The sequence below is a fragment of the Entelurus aequoreus genome, linkage group LG06 (assembly GCF_033978785.1).
Source record: "Entelurus aequoreus isolate RoL-2023_Sb linkage group LG06, RoL_Eaeq_v1.1, whole genome shotgun sequence".
Classification (NCBI taxonomy): Eukaryota; Metazoa; Chordata; class Actinopteri; order Syngnathiformes; family Syngnathidae; genus Entelurus; species Entelurus aequoreus.
The window spans coordinates 54,469,934-54,489,411 of record NC_084736.1 but is presented as its reverse complement, the minus strand read 5'-3'; the positions used below and the strand labels follow the sequence as shown (position 1 = coordinate 54,489,411).

Here is a 19,478-nt window from a genome sequence, read left to right as displayed (position 1 = left end):
TAACAGTGATCCAAAGTGTTCTCCTCTCTGGTCGGGCATTTAATAAACTGCCTATATTTGGGTAATTCCTGGCTCAGATTTCCCTTGTTAAAGTCACCAAACACGATAACAAGAGAGTCCAGAAAAGACAGTTCCACATGTAAGATCTGGTCTGCAAGTGTGCGCTGAGCGTCATGCACATCCGCGCTTGGCGGTATGTAGACAGCCACCACTATACATGAAACTATCTCAGGCTGTGAGTAAAATGGCTTACAGTGAATGAAAAGATATTCCAGAGCAGGAGAGCAGTGTTGTGATATCACCGTCACATCTGTACACCAGTTGTTGTATATCATCCCTACAAGCCTGTTCCACAGTTTCCCTGATTTTAATCCCCTGGACACACCTTCTCCTCATTCAATGTGTTTTCTTTATTTTCATGACTATTTACATTGTAGATAGTCACTGAAGGTATTAAAGGCCTACTGAAATGACATTTTCTTATTTAAACAGGGATAGCAGATCCATTCTATGTGTCATACTTGATAATTTCGCGATATTGCCATATTTTTGCTGAAAGGATTTAGTAGAGAACATCGAGGATAAAGTTCGCAACTTTTGGTTGCTGATAAAAAAAAGCCTTGCCTGTACCGGAAGTAGCGTGACGTCGCAGGTTGAAGGGCTCCTCACATTTCCCCAATGTTTACACCAGCAGCGAGAGCGATTCGGACCGAGAAAGCGGCGATTACCCCATTAATTTGAGCGAGGATGAAAGATTTGTGGATGAGGAACGTGAGAGTGAAGGACTAGAGTGCAGTGCAGGACTTTCTTTTTTCACTCTGACCGTAACTTAGGTACAAGGTCTCATTGGATTCCACACTTTTTCCTTTTTCTATTGTGGATTACGGATTTGTATTTTAAACCACCTCGGATACTATATCCTCTTGAAAATGAGAGTCGAGAACGCGAAATGGACAGTCACAGTGACTTTTATCTCCACGACAATACATCGGTGAAGCACTTTAGCTACGGAGCTAGCGTGATAGCATCGGGCTGCAGATAGAAACAAAATAAATAAGCCCCTGACTGGAAGGATAGACAGAAGATCAACAATACTATTAAATCCAGGACCTGTAACTACACGGTTAATGCTTTCCAGCCTGGCGAAGCTTAACAATCATCACCCGATCATCGATGCGGTCCGCGGCTAGCGTCGGATAGCGCGTCTGCTATCCAACTCAAAGTCCTCCTGGTTGTGTTGCTGCAGCCAGCCCACCTACAGCTTTCTTCTTTGAAGTCTCCATTGTTCACTAAACAAATTGCAAAAGATTCACCAACACAGATGTCCAGAATACAGTGGAATTTTGCGATGAAAACAGAGCTGTTTGTATTAGGATACAATGTGTCCCAATACTTCCGCTTCAACCATTGACGTCACGCGCAAACGTCATCATATCTAGACGTTTTCAACCGGAAGTTTCCTGGGAAATTTAAAATTGCATTTTATAAGTTAACCCGGCCGTATTGGCATGTGTTGCAATGTTAAGATTTCATCATTGATATATAAACCATACTTGCCAACCCTCCCGGTTTTACCGGGAGACTCCCTGTATTCAGCGCCTCTCCAGATAACCTCCTGGCAGAAATTTTCTCCCGACAAACTCCCGGTATTCAGCCGGAGCCGGAGGCCACGCCCCCTCCAGCTCAATGCGGACCTGAGTGGGGACAGCCTGTTCTCACGTCCGCTTTCCCACAATATAAACAGCTTGCCTGCCCAATGACGTCATAACATCTATGGCTTTTAGAGAATAGAGTGCACAACTGCGCACACAACAAGGAGACGAAGCAGAAGAACGAGGAAGTTACAGACATGGCGACGCCGTCGACGAGCAAGATGAAGAAATACGCTTGCAAGTTCCAAAACGAATGGAAACAAGAATTTCAGTTCATCCAGGACAGTTCGAAGGGGAAAGGGTATGTTGCCTATAAATTTTGTAGAACAGACTTCTCCATTGAACACGGTGGCCGAAATGATATACTCAGTCATGAACGGAGAAGTTAAACAGGACAATACTGCCATCTACTGGATAGCCTCCGTGTCACAGAAATTCAAGTATTTATTTTATTTATATGTATAATGAAATAAATAAATAAATAAATATATATATATATATATATATATATATATATATATATATATATATATATATATATATATATATATATATATATATATATATATATATATATATATATAGCTAGAATTCACTGAAAGTCAAGTAATTCATACATATATATATATATATGAAATACTTCAGTTGGTGAATTCTAGCTGTAAATATACTCCCCTATTAACCACGCCCTTAACCACCCCCACCCCCCCACCCCCCACCTCCCGGTATCGGAGGTCTCAAGGTTGGCAAGTATGATATAAACTATCAGACTGCGTGGTCGGTAGTAGTGGGTTTCAGTAGGCCTTTAAAACTATGAATGAACACATGTGGGGTTATGTACTTAACAAAAAAAGGTGAAATAACTGGAAAACATGTTTAATTTTCTAATTTCTTCAAAATAGCCACCCTTTGCTCTGATTACTTTTTCGCACACTCTTGGCATTCTCTCGATGAGTCAGTCACCTGAAATGGTTTTCACTTCACAGGTGTGCTTGAAGCTCATCGAGAGAATGCCAACAGTGTGCAAAGCAGTAATCAGAGCAAAGGGTGGCTATTTTGAAGAAACAAGAATATAAAACATGTTTTCAGTTATATTTCCTTAAAAACATAACTCATCATAAATAAATGATAAATGGGTTATACTTGTATAGCGCTTTTCTACCTTCATTTTAGGCCCCATCCTGTTTTCCTTGTACATTCTCCCTCTTGGAGAGATTTTTAAGAAACATGGAGTGTCTTATCACTTTTATGAATTTGACTGCCAAATGTATTTGCCAATTTCAAAAGGCCACGGCCCCCTGACACCCCTTCTCAACTGTCTATGTGATGTCAAGGCTTGGTTAGCCCAGAATTTTTTAATAATGAATGAGGGAAAAACGGAAATTTCAGTTTTTGGTCCGGCCCTCACTGACTTGGGACCATTGCAAAATCATGTGCGTCCCAAAGTCACCAGCCTTGGCGTCACTAAAGACAGCGATTTAAAATTTGACAAACAAGTCAATGGCGTTTTAAAATCGTGTTTTTATCATCTTCGTCTTTTAGCAAAGGTAAAACCATTTTTATCTTTTAACCTTTTTGAACAAGTCGTGCATGCTTTTTTTTTAAGTCGCCTGGACTACTGCAATGCACTTTATGCTGGCATTAGCCAAAAAGCTCTCTCCCGGTTGCAGTTAGTCCAGAACGCGGCAGCACGACTTTTAACAGGGGCCAGGAAACGTGAGCATATAACCCCAATTCTTCGGAGTTTGCACTGGCTCCCTGTTCATTTTAGAATTGATTTTAAATCCTTGCTGTTTGTTTTTAAAGCTTTACATGGACTGGCACCTCAGTATATCTTGGACCTCATCCAAATTTACACTCCTGCGCGCGCTCTGAGGTCCGAGAGCCAGCTCCAGCTCGTGGTGCCCAGGACGAGACTTAAAACAAGGGGAGACAGGGCCTTCTCTGTGGTCGGCCCTAAACTCTGGAACACTCTGCCCCTCCATGTTCAAACTGCTCCCACAGTGGAGTGTTTTAAGTCTCGTCTTAAGACCCACTTTTATTCTTTGGCTTTTAACACTACGTGAGTTGTGTGGTCTTCTGTCCTCTGTTGTCCTGTGTGGTTAGGGTTAGGGTTATAAATTTTGATGTCTATTTTACTGTTTTAATTGGTTTTACCCTTTAAAATCGTTTTTAATCATATTTATTTTTTATATTGTCTATGTATTGGTTTCCTATTAATTTATTCTTTGTTTTTATTCAGTCATTGGTGTAGCATAATATTGTTTTTAATATTGTTTTTAATATCGTTTTTAATATTGTTTTTAACATGGCTGTGCAGCACTTTGGAAACATTCTTGTTGTGTAAATGTGCTATATAAATACAGTGGATTGGATTGATTGGATTGGATTCAAGGTACTCAAAGCGCTTTGACAATATTTCCACATTCACCCATTCACACACACATTCACACACTGATGGTGGGAGCTGCCATGCAAGGCGCTAACCAGCAGCCATCAGTGAAGTGTCTTGCCCAAGGACACAACGGACGTCATGTGTTCATTCATAGTTTTGATGCCTTCAGTGACAATCTACAATGTAAATAGTCATGAAAATAAAGAAAATGCATTGAATGAGGAGGTGTGTCCAAACGTTTGGCCTGTACTGTATAAATATATGTATATAAATGTGTGTGTGTGTGTGTATTATTAATTATATATTTTATTATTATGTATTTTTGTCTCGTATATGATGTATTTAATTGCATTTTTTGTCATGTTATGGGTGTTGAATGAATCCAGAGGGTGAATTTGTTAATTTGCACATTTGACAAATGATTACACCCTTCACCAACTGTACATTCAGGACTTCAATCAGAGTTCAGATAATATAACAATACCACCTTTAGTATTTAAAATCCCTCAAACAAATATAGGCACAAGTAAGAATATTAAAATAGAGTCCAATTGAGTGCAGAGAAAGTGTAAAGTTATGTGTGAGCGCTCGCATCAGCAACTAGTTTACTGTACCTTTAAGAAGAAGAAAAAAAAGTCACTCCGTTGCCCCGGTAACCCGGAAGCCACTCACCTCCCACGCGCCTGCGCCTCAGAGCACTTCCTGTTTGAAAGCCGTCATCCAGGAAGCATCCTGCAAGTGGACTGTTTCAGGCGTGTGAGTCAAACCGAAACCAACGTGCTGTTGTCCTTGTCTTTCCGTGCCACTGTTTGTGTCTTTGTTGCCTTTTGAAAGAACATCAAACAAAAAGTACGACTTTGTTTCTTGCTCGTAGTGGCTTCCATGTGGAGGCTTTGTATGCACACACTGCTTTTGACTCAAGATGGGGGGCTTTTAAAACGCGCACAACTAAAATTAATTTCAGCCTGCAGGATATATGACTATCAAAGAAGGGATACCATGCATATTTAGAAAAAAGGTGTAGTGAATTGGTTGGTAAACACTATCACAAGTGTGAACTAATACATACATGTATATTTAAGAGTATTTCAAACTAAGAAACCATTGCAGTGTTCATCAGCAAGGTGTCAAGTCATGTATTTGTTCCTCTCCCACCTGTCACAGGAGACACCTACCTGGGGATTTGTGGGAGCAGATCAGATGCTCATCCTTCATCTTGGTGGTGCTGAACTCGCTCTGTGCACATTATTGACCGCCATGGCCCAGGTGGCCATTCAGGAGGATGGTGAGAAAACCACAGCTCTCAAAGGTAAATAGTTGGGTTTTTGTTTTTGAACCGTTTCAGTTTCAGTTTTTTTGGAACATGCATACAATACAATGTAATGTGTCACACATTTCCAGTTGTTTCATTACAGCACGTCCGAAAAGTAATAGGAAGAAGCAGAGCCTATTTAGTCCCACCTCTTTTCATACCGTAGCAAAAAGTTAAAGTACCAATCATAGTCACACACACACTAGGTGTGGTGAAATTACCCTCTGCATTTGACCCATCCCCTTGTTCCACCCCCTGGGAGGTGAGGGGAGCAGTGAGCAGCAGCAGTGGCCGCGCTCAGGAATCATTTTGGTGATTTAACCCCCAATTCCAACCCTTGATGCTGAGTGCCAAGCAGGATGGTAATGGGTCCCATTTTTATAGTCTTTGGTATGACTCGGCTGGGTTTGAACTCACGACCTACCGATCTCAGGGCGGACACTCTAACCACAAGGCCACTGAGCAGGTTTTATCTATATAAATGTTATCCAATTTCCTTGTTCGCTGTAACATAACAGTAAAAATAAATAAAAATAATATACCATAGTAAGCAAACAAATATTAAATACATAAATAATATTTGTCTTAATAAAAAAAAAAGAAAAAAAAGGGTTCAAGATGTTCATCATAATTCTTGTTCTGTGTACTTTGTGAACACTTGTAGTTTGAACAGTCTCTTAAACTGAATCATATTGGTGCTTTGTTTGATTTCTTTGGTTAATCCGTTCCATAATTGAATTCCACATACATATATGCTAAAGGTTCTAAGTGTTGTACGAGCATACACATGTTTTAAATTAGATGTTCCTCTAAGGTTATATTTCTCCTCTTTTGTTGAGAAGAATTGTTGTACATTCTTGGGTGGCATGTTATAGTTTGCTTTGTGCATCATTTTAGTTGTTTGCAAATGCACCAAATCGTTGAATTTCAATAATTGTGATTTAATAAATAAAGGGTTTGTATGTTCTCTATATCCAACATTATGTATTATTCTAATTGATCTTTTTTGTAACACAGTTAGTGAATGAAGTGCACATTTTTAGTTGTTTCCCCATATTTCTACACAGTAACTCAGATATATCCATATCATGATACATGTTATTACAGCTGTAATATGCAGGCATACCTTGCTGCATTACGCTTCAAATATCGCGGCTTCACTACATCACAGGTTTTTTTTACATTTATTTTAATTTAGTAAAATTAAGTATTTTTTATGTCTATGTAATACATTTGTCTTATTTTCTACTATTACTGTATGTTGTGGCGATCAATAAAGATCAATTTCGAGGTTTAAAGCACCAGAGAGTGGAAAAACAAATTGACTTTATATGCTTAATTGTGTTTCATTGTATGCATTAAACCATATCCAATTGTATTTACAAAGTATGGGTAAATTCCGTTTAAATATCACAAAATGCCACAAATTCAGTTGGCCATTTTGAATATTCCGCTCCAAATATTTTCGGCAATTTCCGTAGATTCTCTGTCAATGCACTAACACTTCTGCACTCAGACTATATCTTTAGATTAGTCATTCTGGAATTACGTATAAATTGGAAAGATATGTGCTGTTTATCATTCACAATCCTTATGTAAGACAAGAACACATATGCTTGGCTTTTTTTATGCAGTCAAAATCGAAAATAAATAGCTAACAATTGAGTCAACAGATGGTCCTCTATTGGGCCTATAATGCCCTCTAAAAACATCTAGAAACCAACAACAATAGTCCATATACATGTCATGACCTGAAAATTTACCAAATTTGAGTGATATTGTTATTATAAGTGCCAAAGCAGACTGTCTATTTTCGCTGTACATTGATAGCAGTGAGCTAATGCTAGCTTACGCTTTTGCTGACACACTAAGCCGACGGCTGCTTCAGCTTCCTTTCAAACTTGCTAAAAGGAAATTCTAGATTATAATTCATGCATCTCTCACCTGGTAGTAGACAAATGTGGCCATGGACCGAGAGGCTGGTCGACTTTCACATCCCCCGAGATTGCAAAAACGACCCAGTTGTGGCAACTTTTTTTTTACCTTTCGTGAGGACTGCGATTGAATCTTCATCTAAATGGTATTATGTGAGCGTCTCGTCAGTCGGCATCCCAGCCAAAGATTGGTTTGGTTTGGTTTTGAGTTTATTTCGAACATGCATACAATTACAATAAGGTACATTACGATTCCCAGATTCTCTTTTCAACATGTTTGAAAATTGAGTAGGAAGAAGCAGAGCTTATTTAATCCTACCCCTTTTCTTTACATAGCAGTTGCTAACGCTTTTCTTCACTTCCTGTTCTCAATTTATTCACAATATACTCTATAAATAATAACATTAAAACTACATAAATAAATGAAGTAGGTTGTATTTCATATGGTGAGATAGATAAGGTTATCCATACATTGAGAATGTTTGTCATGGTTTTATTTCTTTGTAAACACTTTGAGTTTGAACCGTTTCTTAAATTGGATCATAGTACATAGTTTGATTTTTTTTACCTAATCCATTCCATATTTTATCTATACTAAAGGTTTTAAGTGTTGTATGTTCATACATATGTTTAAAATTACATATTTGTCCTTATTTTGTTGAGAAGAATTGTTGTACATTCTTGGGTAGCAGGTTATAATTTGCTTTGTGCATAATTTTAGCTGTTTTTAAAACAAGTATATTGTGGAATTTCAATAATTTCTATTCAATAAATAAATGGTTTGTATGTTCTCTATATCCTACATTATGTACTATTGTAACTGATCTTTTTTGTAACACAGTTAGTAACTGAATCCTACTTTTGTAGTTATTTCCCCATATTTTTACACAATAACTCAGAAATGGTAACACTAGTGAGCAGTAGAGAATATGAAGTGATTTTTGGTCCAATGCATCCATCCATCCATCCTTAAGTTTTATTCATTATTGACGTGTTTCTTGCCACTTTATGTTGTATACTTTTCATGAGATTTCCAATTCATTTTATCATCAATCATTACACCGAGCAATTTGATTGTGTCACTATTTGTATTTGTGTTTGACTTTTCCTTCGAATAGCATTATTTTAGTTTTACTGAGGTTTAAGGAAAGTCTGTTTTTGTCCAACCATCTCTTTAATTTGTTAATTTCAAAGTACAACTTGTCCAGTAATGTTTGTTTTTATTCTGGTTTGTTATGGTTAGCACCGAACAATGGTGCTAATGCTATATTGCTACAATAAAGCTGCATCCGTTTAGCACTCGGCTTCTAAAACGTATTGCTCATCCTCTTTGTAATTCGGGCTCACAAATATAAGGTTCTGGATTATCATTTGTCCTAGAGTTTGTTGTTGGCTCTCACAAAGTTTGCTTGATTAACATTGTTGTTGATGGGGAAGGGATCTGTGGTTCCTAGCACTATGTCAAGGATCATGTTACTGGCTTGCTCATTAACTCTTAAAATGGCTCAGAAATCTCCGTTAGATTGATACTATTTTGATCATAATTATTTATTCGGAAACTTTGGAAGCCTTTTGGTGCCAAAAACCATATATACATATGATAATAGCTTCAATTTAGAGGCAGCCTGTTTTTCCACTGTACTAGTACTTTAAGGGTAAACAATACTAACGACATGGCAGCTAATGTTGATGCCATCAAGGCCGCGACAATCAGGTTGACCAACTTCTGACAGAACAACTTTTTGATAGGATAGACTTTATCCCACAATCAGAATATTATGTGGTTGCACTGCAGATTCAAAAAGTCCTCAAAAAGAAGGTAAAAGCACATTAAAACAAGAGGGAAACATTAAAGAACACAAAGGACATAAAATACATTAAAGGAGCACTGAGCTGATGCAACTAGCTACTGCTTCACGGTGCCATTTCTACAAATATCAACAAAAGCAAAACACAACGGACAACCAAAAATTAACAATAAATATTACATACATGCAAAGACAAACATGCTAAGACAAACAACAATGATATCAAAAGACAATGGCTGGACGTAACAGTACCGACTCGCCACGTAATGCTACCAATAAAGAATGCTAACAATAAAAAATGCTGACAACATGGAATGCTAACAACACAGCGAATGATCATTGCTGTGACTGTCAAGTCGACCACGTTTTTTACGCCTGTGGTAGAAAGGACTTACCCAGGATGTGGCAAATTATTTTCTTGTCGTCGCCTTGTGTTTTGAAGGGTCCTCCGGGCTACTGGTGAGTACTGTGATCTGCAGTAGAAAACGTTCGAATCTATTATATTGGGTGAGACAAGAGTTAAAATGTTAATTGGTAATATTTCATGTTTCGAGGGCTGTAAATATGTTAAGAAACGTATTAAAAAGGTCATACACATTTATTTTATGCTCCAACTATGAACATATTCAATTTAGTTATAATAAGCCTACTTTGTGGAAATTAATTTACCACGGTCAAGCCTGAACCCATCTACTCTCAATAAACAACTTTACAATTACCAGACATACCATTAGGTAAACCAATAATGTAAAAAACTGTATTTTAAGTTGTCACACATCGTCAGAGAATTATTGTTGTAACAGTCTTTATTATTGTGATTGAGTTTGCAGTGCCATTGAAGACCACTGCAAACTACAGCAACAAACATTTTGAAATGAATACCTTCTCTGACAGTGTCACTCATCACAGGGCAACACACGGAAGCAAAGCATCAAAACTACAGTTAAAAATTAAGACTATTCTTTTCACGTGACAGTATTGGTTAGTGTAATATAACTCTTTTACTTCTGAACTAGGGGTGGACGATACTGGAATTTTTTGTATCAAAGGTGTTTTTGTTTTGTTTTGTCGTATGTCAATGCATGGTGCAATCGTATGTGCGCAATATGTATTATTTATTGCACATTTTTCACCTTTTCGTTGTGCTTTACTTTTGTAGCTGTATGTACAAACCCCAAAACCAGTGAAGTTGGCACATTGTGTAAATCGTAAATAAAAACAGAATACGATGATTTGCTAATCCTTTTCAATCTATATTCACCTCGCGTGTGTGTGACAATCATTGGTACTTTAACTTTTAACTTATATTCAATTGAATAGACTGCAAAGACACGATATTTAATGTTCGTTCTGGAAAACTTTGTTATTTTTTGCTAATATTAGCTCATTTGGATTTTGATGCCTGCACCATGTTTGAAAAAAAAAAGAGGCACAACTGGCAAAAAAGTCTGAGAAAGTTGAGGAATGCTCATCAAACACTTGTTTGGAACATCCCACAGGTGAACAGGCTAATTGGGAACAGGTGGGTGCCATGATTGGGTATAAAAGCAGCTACCATGAAATGCTCAGTCATTCACAAACAAGGATGAAGCGAGGGTCACCACTTTGTGAACAAATGCGTGAAGAATTTGTCGAACAGTTTAAGAACAACATTTCTCAACCAGCTATTGCAAGGAATTTAGGGATTTCACCATGTACCATCCGTAATATCATCAAAATGTTCAGAGAATCTGGAGAGATCACTGCACGTAAGCGGCTAAGCCCGTGACTTTCGATCCCTCAGGCGGTACTGCATCAAAAACCGACATCAGTGTGTAAAGGATATCACCACATGGGCTCAGGAACACTTCAGAAAACCACTGTCAGTAACTACAGTTCATCTGTAAGTGCAAGTTAAAACTCTACTATGCAAAGCCAAAGCCATTTATCAACAACACCCAGAAATGCTGGGCCCAAGCTCATCTAAGATGGACTGATGCAAAGTGTAAAAGTGTTCTGTGGTCTGACGAGTCCACATTTTAAATTGTTTTTGGAAACTGTGGACGTTGTGTCCTCCGGAACAAAGAGGAAAAGAACCATCCGGATTGTTCTAGTCGCAAAGTTCAAAAGCCAGCATCTGTGATGGTATTGTGGCGTATGCTCAAGGCATGGGTAACGAACACTTCAGTGAAGGCACCATTAATGCTGAAAGGTACTGTACATACAGGTTTTGGAGCAACATATGTTGCCATCCAAGCAACGTTATCATGAACGCCCCTGCTTATTTCAGCAAGACAATGCCAAGACATGTTACAACAGCGTGGCTTCATAGTAAAAGAGTGTGGGTACTAGACTGGCCTGCCTTTAGTCCAGGCATGTCTCCCAGTGAAAATGTGTGCCGCATTATGAAGCCTAAAATACCACAACTGAGATCCCGGACTGTTGAACAACTTACCGGTAAGCTGTACATCAAGCAAGAATGGGAAATAATTCCACCTGAAAAGCTTTAAAAATTGGTCTCCTCAGTTCCCAAACGTTTACTGAGTGTTGTTAAAAGGAAAGGCCATGTAACACAGTGGTACAAATGCCCCTGTGCCAACTTTTTTGTAATGTGTTGTTGCCATTAAATTCTAAGTTACTGATTATTTGCAAAAAAAAAACAAGTTTCTCAGTTCGAACATTAAATATCTTGTCTTTGCAGTATATTCAATTGAATATAAGTTGAAAAGGATTGTCAAATCATTGTATTCTGTTTTTATTTTCGAATTACACAACGAGCCAACTTCACTGGTTTTGGGCTTTGTAGAAATGGCGCCGCTGAAGTGGCAGCTTGTTGCATCAGTTCTGTGCTCTTTTAATGCCTTTTATATCCTCTCTTGTTTTTGTTACCTTATTTTTTGTTGATATTTTGTACCTGCACTGCAACCACATAATTGGGATGAATAACGTCATCCTGTCCTATAGCTAGTATTGCCGATACTGACACCGATACGGATACTTGTGATTTGAAATGTCAGTTTGCTTCTCACTAGATGATTATCATTATGAGAACACATGAAAACTATTTTATGCCACAAAGGTTTTTGTTGCTAAATACATCAATCTAAAACAATGTAACAGAATAATTGACCTTTTTACGTTGTACTATACACAAAGTCACGATTACAAAATAACAAAAAAAGCAGCAATGTAACAAAAATAAAAATATTGAAATGTAAACAAAACAACTAAAGAAACTACAATTAAAGGGAGATATATGTGAAAAATAACAAAGTTTTCAGCAGAGCACGGAGGAGAGGGGTAAAGCATAAATGAGTGAGCAGAGAGATGACTAGGAGATTTGCTGATGACGCATAAACTCTGTGGAAAACCAGAAATAAAATGCGGGACGCACAGAAGAAATGCTGCAACAAAAGTATTAATCCCATCACACTAGTATTGATCCGATACCAATACCTACCTTGGTATCGATACTATCAATATTCGGATCGATACGCCGAGTCCTATCCTGAACCGCTGCATAGAAAAGGTTAAACATTTGGTTAAATATGCCCCCATCCTGTGTTGCCTTTGCTATTATGTTTGACAGATAAGCCTCATTATGGTGCTGTTATGGAACCCCAAAGTTTAAATCCCATAGGTCGGATTAAGATATAAATTCCTCACACAGCTCAATGCACTCCACAAACACCCACTGTAACTCAAACTTGAGCGCGTTAAGCCGAAACATCGCGCAATTTGCTACACACGAGCACACGGTCCCGCTTCTTGTTCTGCCACTGCAGCTTAAGGTTGAGATTTAGGCAAGGAAATTTGACATGATATTCTAAGGTTTAACTTTTTCTTTTTCCCCCTCTTTTGTCTCAGATTTGCTGTCAAGAATTGACTTAGATGAACTCATGAAGAAAGATGAACCCCCTTTCACTTTCCCCAAAACCCTGGAAGAGTTTGAATACGCCTTCAACGAGAGTAAGTAATACATACGCAAAACACTTTTGCATTAAACAGTTTTCCTTCGATTATCGCAAGGGTTTTGTTCCAGACCCGTGAAATCTGTGAAGTATGGACACTATTTTATGATCTACTGTGTATATGAATTTTATGTCTTTATAAGCTCTTCACACACACATATTTCACACACTATACAGATTCCACATAGACCGTATGATGCTAAAAGACTTCAATCAATCAATCAATGTTTATTTATATAGCCCTAAATCACAAGTGTCTCAAAGGGCTGTACAAGCCACAACGACATCCTCGGTACAGAGCCCACATACGGGCAAGGAAAACTCACCCCAGTGGGACGTCAATGTGAATGACTATGAGAAACCTTGGAGAGTACATACACCTTGGAGAGGACATACACTCTAAAACCTACGTAACTTTAACATCAAAACTTATTTGAGTATACTCCAATCTCAATGTCCTCAATGATATCTTAGAATAAGCGTTGCACGGTGACCGTTGAAAGTGAAGTGCAAAGTGGCAAGGGAATACTAGTACAGATACTGTATCATTGATGTAATTTCACTGTGAGTTTATTGAATTAATATTGGCAGGAATAAGGCAACAAAGAACATAAGCCAAATATAGAACACTAAACTTCAAAGAGCGGTGGGCAAAGACACAAGGCACATACTGTATATATACGTGCAGTGTGTATATTGTACATATTACATATTGTTATGAAGGTGTCTGTTACTACATTATATTTATACTTGCAGTGTGTATATTGTACATATTACATATTGTTATGAAGGTGTCTGTTACTATCCATCCATCCATCTTCAACCGCTTATCCGGAATCGGGTCGCGGGGACAGCAGCTCCAGCAAAGACCCCCAGACTTCCCTCTCCAGAGCAACATTTGCGACTTCCTCCTGGGGAATCCCGAAGCGTTCCCAGGCCAGAGAGGAGATGTAATCCCCCCATCTGGTCCTTGGTCTGCCGCGGGGCCTCCTCCCAGTGGGACGTGTCTGTTACTACATTATATATATACTTGCAGTGTGTATATTGTACATGTTACATATTGTTACTACATTATACAATTCCAACTGATATTGAGTCACAATAACTATTATAGAGCAGAAATGAACAAAGAAAAAGTCACATTGAGTGACAAATTTAAATACAAAGTTATCACCGGAGTTCCAAACTGCTAGTAGCAGCAGTGTTGCCAATTCCGCATATTACAGGCGACTGTAAAAAAAAAAAGTATTTTCTGCCCTGACAATAGAACAAGACACAACTGTAGTTTTCTACAAATTTTTTCCTGGTTATTGTGCCCCCGATCAACTTGGAACCCCGTAAATGATGACAGAGAAACAAGTGATGAGACGGAGTGAGAATTATTGGGGGAAACTTGATAAAAAACATAATTTATTATATGTATGTGAATATATGTATATGTATGTGTATATATGTATAAGTATGTGAATATACTGTATGTATATGTATATATATATATATATATATATATATATATATAATATATATATATATATATATATATATATATATATATATATATATATATATATATATATATATATATATATATATATATATATATATATATATATATATGCACTACCGTTCAAAAGTTTGGGGTCACATTGAAATGTCCTTATTTTTGAAGGAAAAGCACTGTACTTTTCAATGAAGATAACTTTAAACTAGTCTTTACTTTAAAGAAATACACTCTATACATTGCTAATGTGGTAAATGACTATTCTAGCTGCAAATGTCTGGTTTTTGGTGCAATATCTACATAGGTGTATAGAGGCCCATTTCCAGCAACTATCACTCCAGTGTTCTAATGGTACAATGTGTTTGCTCATTGGCTCAGAAGGCTAATTGATGATTAGAAAACCCCTGTGCAATCATGTTCACACATCTGAAAACAGTTTAGCTCGTTACAGAAGCTACAAAACTGACCTTCCTTTGAGCAGATTGAGTTTCTGGAGCATCACATTTGTGGGGTCAATTAAACGCTCAAAATGGCCGGAAAAAGAGAACTTTCATCTGAAACTCAACAGTCTATTCTTGTTCTTAGAAATGAAGGCTTTTCCACAAAATTGTTTGGGTGACCCCAAACTTTTGAACGGTAGTGTGTATATATATATATATTATATATATACAGTGTTGGGTTAGTTAATGAAAACCAGTAACTAGTTACAATTACTAGTTACTAACTCAGTTACTTACACCAAAAAGTAATGCGTTACTGTGAAAAGTAACTATTTAGTTACTTCTTTTTCACCCCTTTTTTTTTAAGGCTCCCATTAATGCCCTTTTAGCCTTCATTTCAGTACTGTTATTGCACTGGAGAATAATACAATCTGTTGATCAACTTGACATGCATTTGCATCACTGAACTCAGAAAGCAATGTGGTCTACATACAACACACAAAGACAAAGATATGTTTCAAAGGGCCAATTTATTTCAGGCCAGAAAAAATTGACAAAACTATTTTAAATAGCTGCAACATAATGGCACTTTAACTTTAACTCTAAGTAGATAGGATGTTTGATCCAAGACACAACTTACATTTAACTAAAATGTTATTTTCTTTGTGCTCGACAAAAGAAAAGTATTGAGAATGTCTCCATGTTAAAAAACTCGACTTTTGGCTTCGCCATGATGTCTTGTTAGTTGTTATGAGAGTAGCGTATGTGTGTGTGTGTGGCCCTTTAAGATATGACAGCATGAGAGGTAAGTGACGTCAGTGAGTGAGTGGGCGAGAGAGGTGAGGGAGCGGCGACAGTGAGTGCGTGTAGGCAGGGGCGCCACTAGGGATTTTGGGCCCCATGAAAATAATCTTTTCAGGGCCCCCAACACAGCGGCAACATTTTTTGATGCTATTTTACATACAATTATGCATTTTAATGGTATTTTTGACTATCATTACCATATTTTTGAAAGAAGAACAGCATCACAGTTGACATGTACAGTAGGGGAAGAACTGAGCACTCTGAATTCAATGGAATTCATTTTGAGTCATTTATTTGCTGCACCACTGATTCTTAAATTGGAAATAAACTCTTCCATGACATTATTGAATAAGAACAGCTTGATAAATGTTTGACTGGATTGATTATTTAACTAATATAGCAGTAAAATGTAAAAATCCAGAGTTTTCTTGAGCTAACATGGTGAGAAAAGTGAGCTAGCTTATTACCACAGACAGGGACAAAGTTAATATGCATAACTTTCCACCACAACTAACAAACCCACCTTTTTTTGGAAATATTGGGTGACATATTGTCGACCCTTCAACTCCTTCTCCTCTCTTATTTTCTTTTCCTTTCTTTTTTGGCTGCCTGATTTTTGAGGCATACTGCTGTCTCCTCCGCTTTGCCCGCTGTGTAGGGATGTGCGTATCGATATCGATATATCGATACTCACACGCTACTCATTTGGCATCACTTTTCTGAAAAAAGTATCGATATAAACCAAAAAACGGCGTGTGGGGGGTGCAAGCATCACTTTCAGATGTTTTTGATGACTTACGTAACTTACTATGTGCTGGGACACCCCTGTACCTGGCAGAGTATAGAGCTGGCCCAGTCACGTGACAGGAGACAGCGAATGAGCGTCGTCAACGTGCAACACACACACAGCCAGCCGACAGCGATGCAGCCAGGCATATCCAGTGTTGTCCAATTATTGACTTAAAACAGGCATTGTTTTTTGTTTTTTAGTAATGTTTACTGAATATTTTTGTTTAAATGATTATCCTAAATTCAAATAATTTCCACACAGGGGAATTTACTGTTAGTTGAAAATTGCTTGAGTATTTAAAACAAGATAAGAAAGAGATACAATTTGGAGATTCTTCATCTTTGCATTACAGTTTTATTTTTTTCCAAGGAAATCTTGAATATATGATTGAATGTGATTTTGGTTTTAATCTGTAACATGATTTCTTACATTTCGAAAACATTAGCCTATTTCATATTTCATTAATTGCTAATTATATCACAAACTTTAAAAAATAACTGCAGCTTCTTGCAATTCGGATTTGACTGTTAATTGGAAAGCCCTAATATTTAATTATTATTATATATAATATATAGTTATTATTATATATAATATTTAATCTATTTTTTATATTTATGTTATTTATTTTAATTGTACTTTTATTATATATTGACCATAATAAATGTGGTATAAATGGTCTGTATTTGTCTTGTGATTTGTCTTAAATAATAACAATAGTAATAATATTTTTGACTGACAAAAAATTGCCAATAAGAAATTATTGGTATCGGTATCGGTATCGATGAAAATGCAAGAAAAAGTATCCGTATCGTATCGAATCCTAAAAGTGTGGTATCGCCCATCCCTACCGCTGTGGCGCTGTCTGGGACAAATCGCCGGTGCTCTACCTGGACCTGATCCAGTCGGACTGAACCATTTTACGTAAATAGAGGGGGTTAAGGGAGGGCCCTGCAGGTGTTGATGCTTCCAAAACAAATAAAGGTATTGTTACCAGGACATGGAAAATAAAACATGTGTGATTATATGTTAGTTAATAACTTAGTGTCATTATTTTTTCTGTATTATAATTTCATCATCATTAGGGGCCTCTCTGGGCCCCCCTCCATCATGGGCCCCTAGAATCCGTCTCCTTTACCCCCCCTTTTCGGCGCCCCTGCGTGTAGGTGCTCTAGCTTGCTGGATGGCTGCGTGCAATAAAGTCACAAAGTTGCAACAAACCGCCGGGCTCGTCATTCACCCTCAGCTGTAAAGACCCTCTTCCGGGTAAAGTGAAGGTTGTTAGACCCGAAGTACGGCTCTGGAGGAACGTCTCCCCTGCGGGGAGGCGTGCTTTCTGTGGGTGGGGGAAAGCACGCCTCTTCTTTTCCACCGGAGCGCTCCAATAAAACACACTCAGATCTTCAGTTTCTAGCCGATACTACATAAAAATAACGTAAAATAACGCAGTAACGCATCATGCAGTAACAGTAACTGAGTTACTGTATATAAAAAAATAACGCGTTAGATTACTAGTTACCGCCGAAACTAACGGCGTTACAGTAACGCGTTACTTAGTAACGCGTTAGTCCCAACACTATATATATATATATATATATATATATATATATATATATATATATATATATATATATATATATATATATATATATATATATATATATATATATATATATATATATATATATATAATTAGATATGGGTGGGTTCCCTCCAGGTACTCCGGCTTCCTCCCACCTCCAAAGACATGCACCTGGGGGTAGGTTGATTGGCAACACTAAATTGTCCCTAGTGTGTGAGTGTGAGTGTTGTCTATCTGTGTTGGCCCTGCGATGAGGTGGCGACTTGTCCAGGGTGTACCCCGCCTTCCGCCCGAAAGCAGCGGGGATAGGCTCCAGCACCCCCGGCGAACCTGACAGGGACAAGCTGTTGAAAATGGATGGATGGATATATATACGTATATATATTAGGGCTGCAACAACTAATCGATTAAATCGGTTAAAATCGATTAAAATCGATTACCAATATAGTTGGCGATTAATTTAGTCATCGATTCGTTGGAACTATGCTATTTTTTTTGGTTATTTTTTGTTTTATAAACCTTTATTTATAAACTGCAACATTTACAAACAGCTGAGAAACAATAATCAAAATAAGTACAAAAACTGTACAAAACAGCGCCAGGGTGGCGGTGAGGCTACGTCTCATGAGGTGGCGTAAGCTAGCCAATGATGTGTCATGTGCAGCTCACGTGACGACGGCGTCTCCTTTGCTGGAAAAATTCGAAAAATGGCGCAGGAAAACACTACCGATAGTTTAGCGGAGAAACATCTTGAGGTTATTGCTTAAATGGAGAAAAGTGTACGACCTAAGTCGTCAAAAGTGTGGGAACACTTCACTTTAAAGACCTCAAAGAAGACCGTTTCCTGCAAAATGGCACGGAAGTACAACATTGCTTCAGGAGCACCTGAAGAAGAAACATGTTGTAGCCATGGATGAAGGGAGGAACTCACAGTACGTAACTTTTTAGGTCCATAGTGGCAACAGGCATTCATGAGTTCAGCTTTTTTGTGAGTAACGTTAGTTATGCCTTTGTTGCAACGCGGGGCTGATAATGTGTCTCCGGCACATTTGACTCCATTTTGAGAGAGAAAACGCACGGTTACCAATTTCGAAATAAACGTAACGGACAGAAATATCTCAGGTTGGTTTCATAATGGATCAATGTAGCCGGGCCGATAAAGCTATATAAATGTATTTAGATTTGAGTGACGGTTTAGTATAACTAAACGTTATGAAAGTGCTGGAATATTTCATGCTATTATTCAGAGGCAGCCTAAAATTAATCCTGTATTATTCACAACAGAAACGTGTACAATATCTGATTCAGTTCTG

The 19,478-nt window shown here is 37.8% G+C and overlaps 1 protein-coding gene and 1 long non-coding RNA gene across 8 annotated transcripts in view; one reads left to right on the top strand and one right to left on the bottom strand.

Annotated features, from left to right (window-relative positions):
* LOC133652355 (uncharacterized) overlaps window positions 1-5,548 on the bottom strand; it is a 22,702-nt gene extending 17,154 nt beyond the window's left edge. The window contains exons 1-2 of the long non-coding RNA XR_009826568.1: window positions 5,223-5,548; window positions 4,720-4,871 (exon numbers count right to left, since the gene is read on the bottom strand). This is a non-coding gene — a long non-coding RNA (uncharacterized LOC133652355). The remainder of the gene's footprint in view (window positions 1-4,719; window positions 4,872-5,222) is intronic.
* Window positions 4,711-19,478, top strand: part of arb2a (ARB2 cotranscriptional regulator A) — a 450,847-nt gene continuing 436,079 nt past the window's right edge. The window contains exons 1-3 of one of the 7 annotated variants that reach the window (XM_062050998.1): window positions 4,711-4,803; window positions 5,212-5,356; window positions 12,948-13,049. In XM_062050998.1, coding sequence (XP_061906982.1) covers window positions 5,248-5,356; window positions 12,948-13,049 — 211 coding nt within the window. In that variant the 5' untranslated portion in view covers window positions 4,711-4,803; window positions 5,212-5,247. Of the gene's footprint in view, window positions 4,897-4,926; window positions 5,079-5,211; window positions 5,357-9,456; window positions 9,561-11,446; window positions 11,538-12,947; window positions 13,050-19,478 lie in introns of those variants that run through there. The other 6 variants (XM_062050997.1, XM_062050996.1, XM_062050999.1 and 3 more) reach the window with 6 other exon arrangements.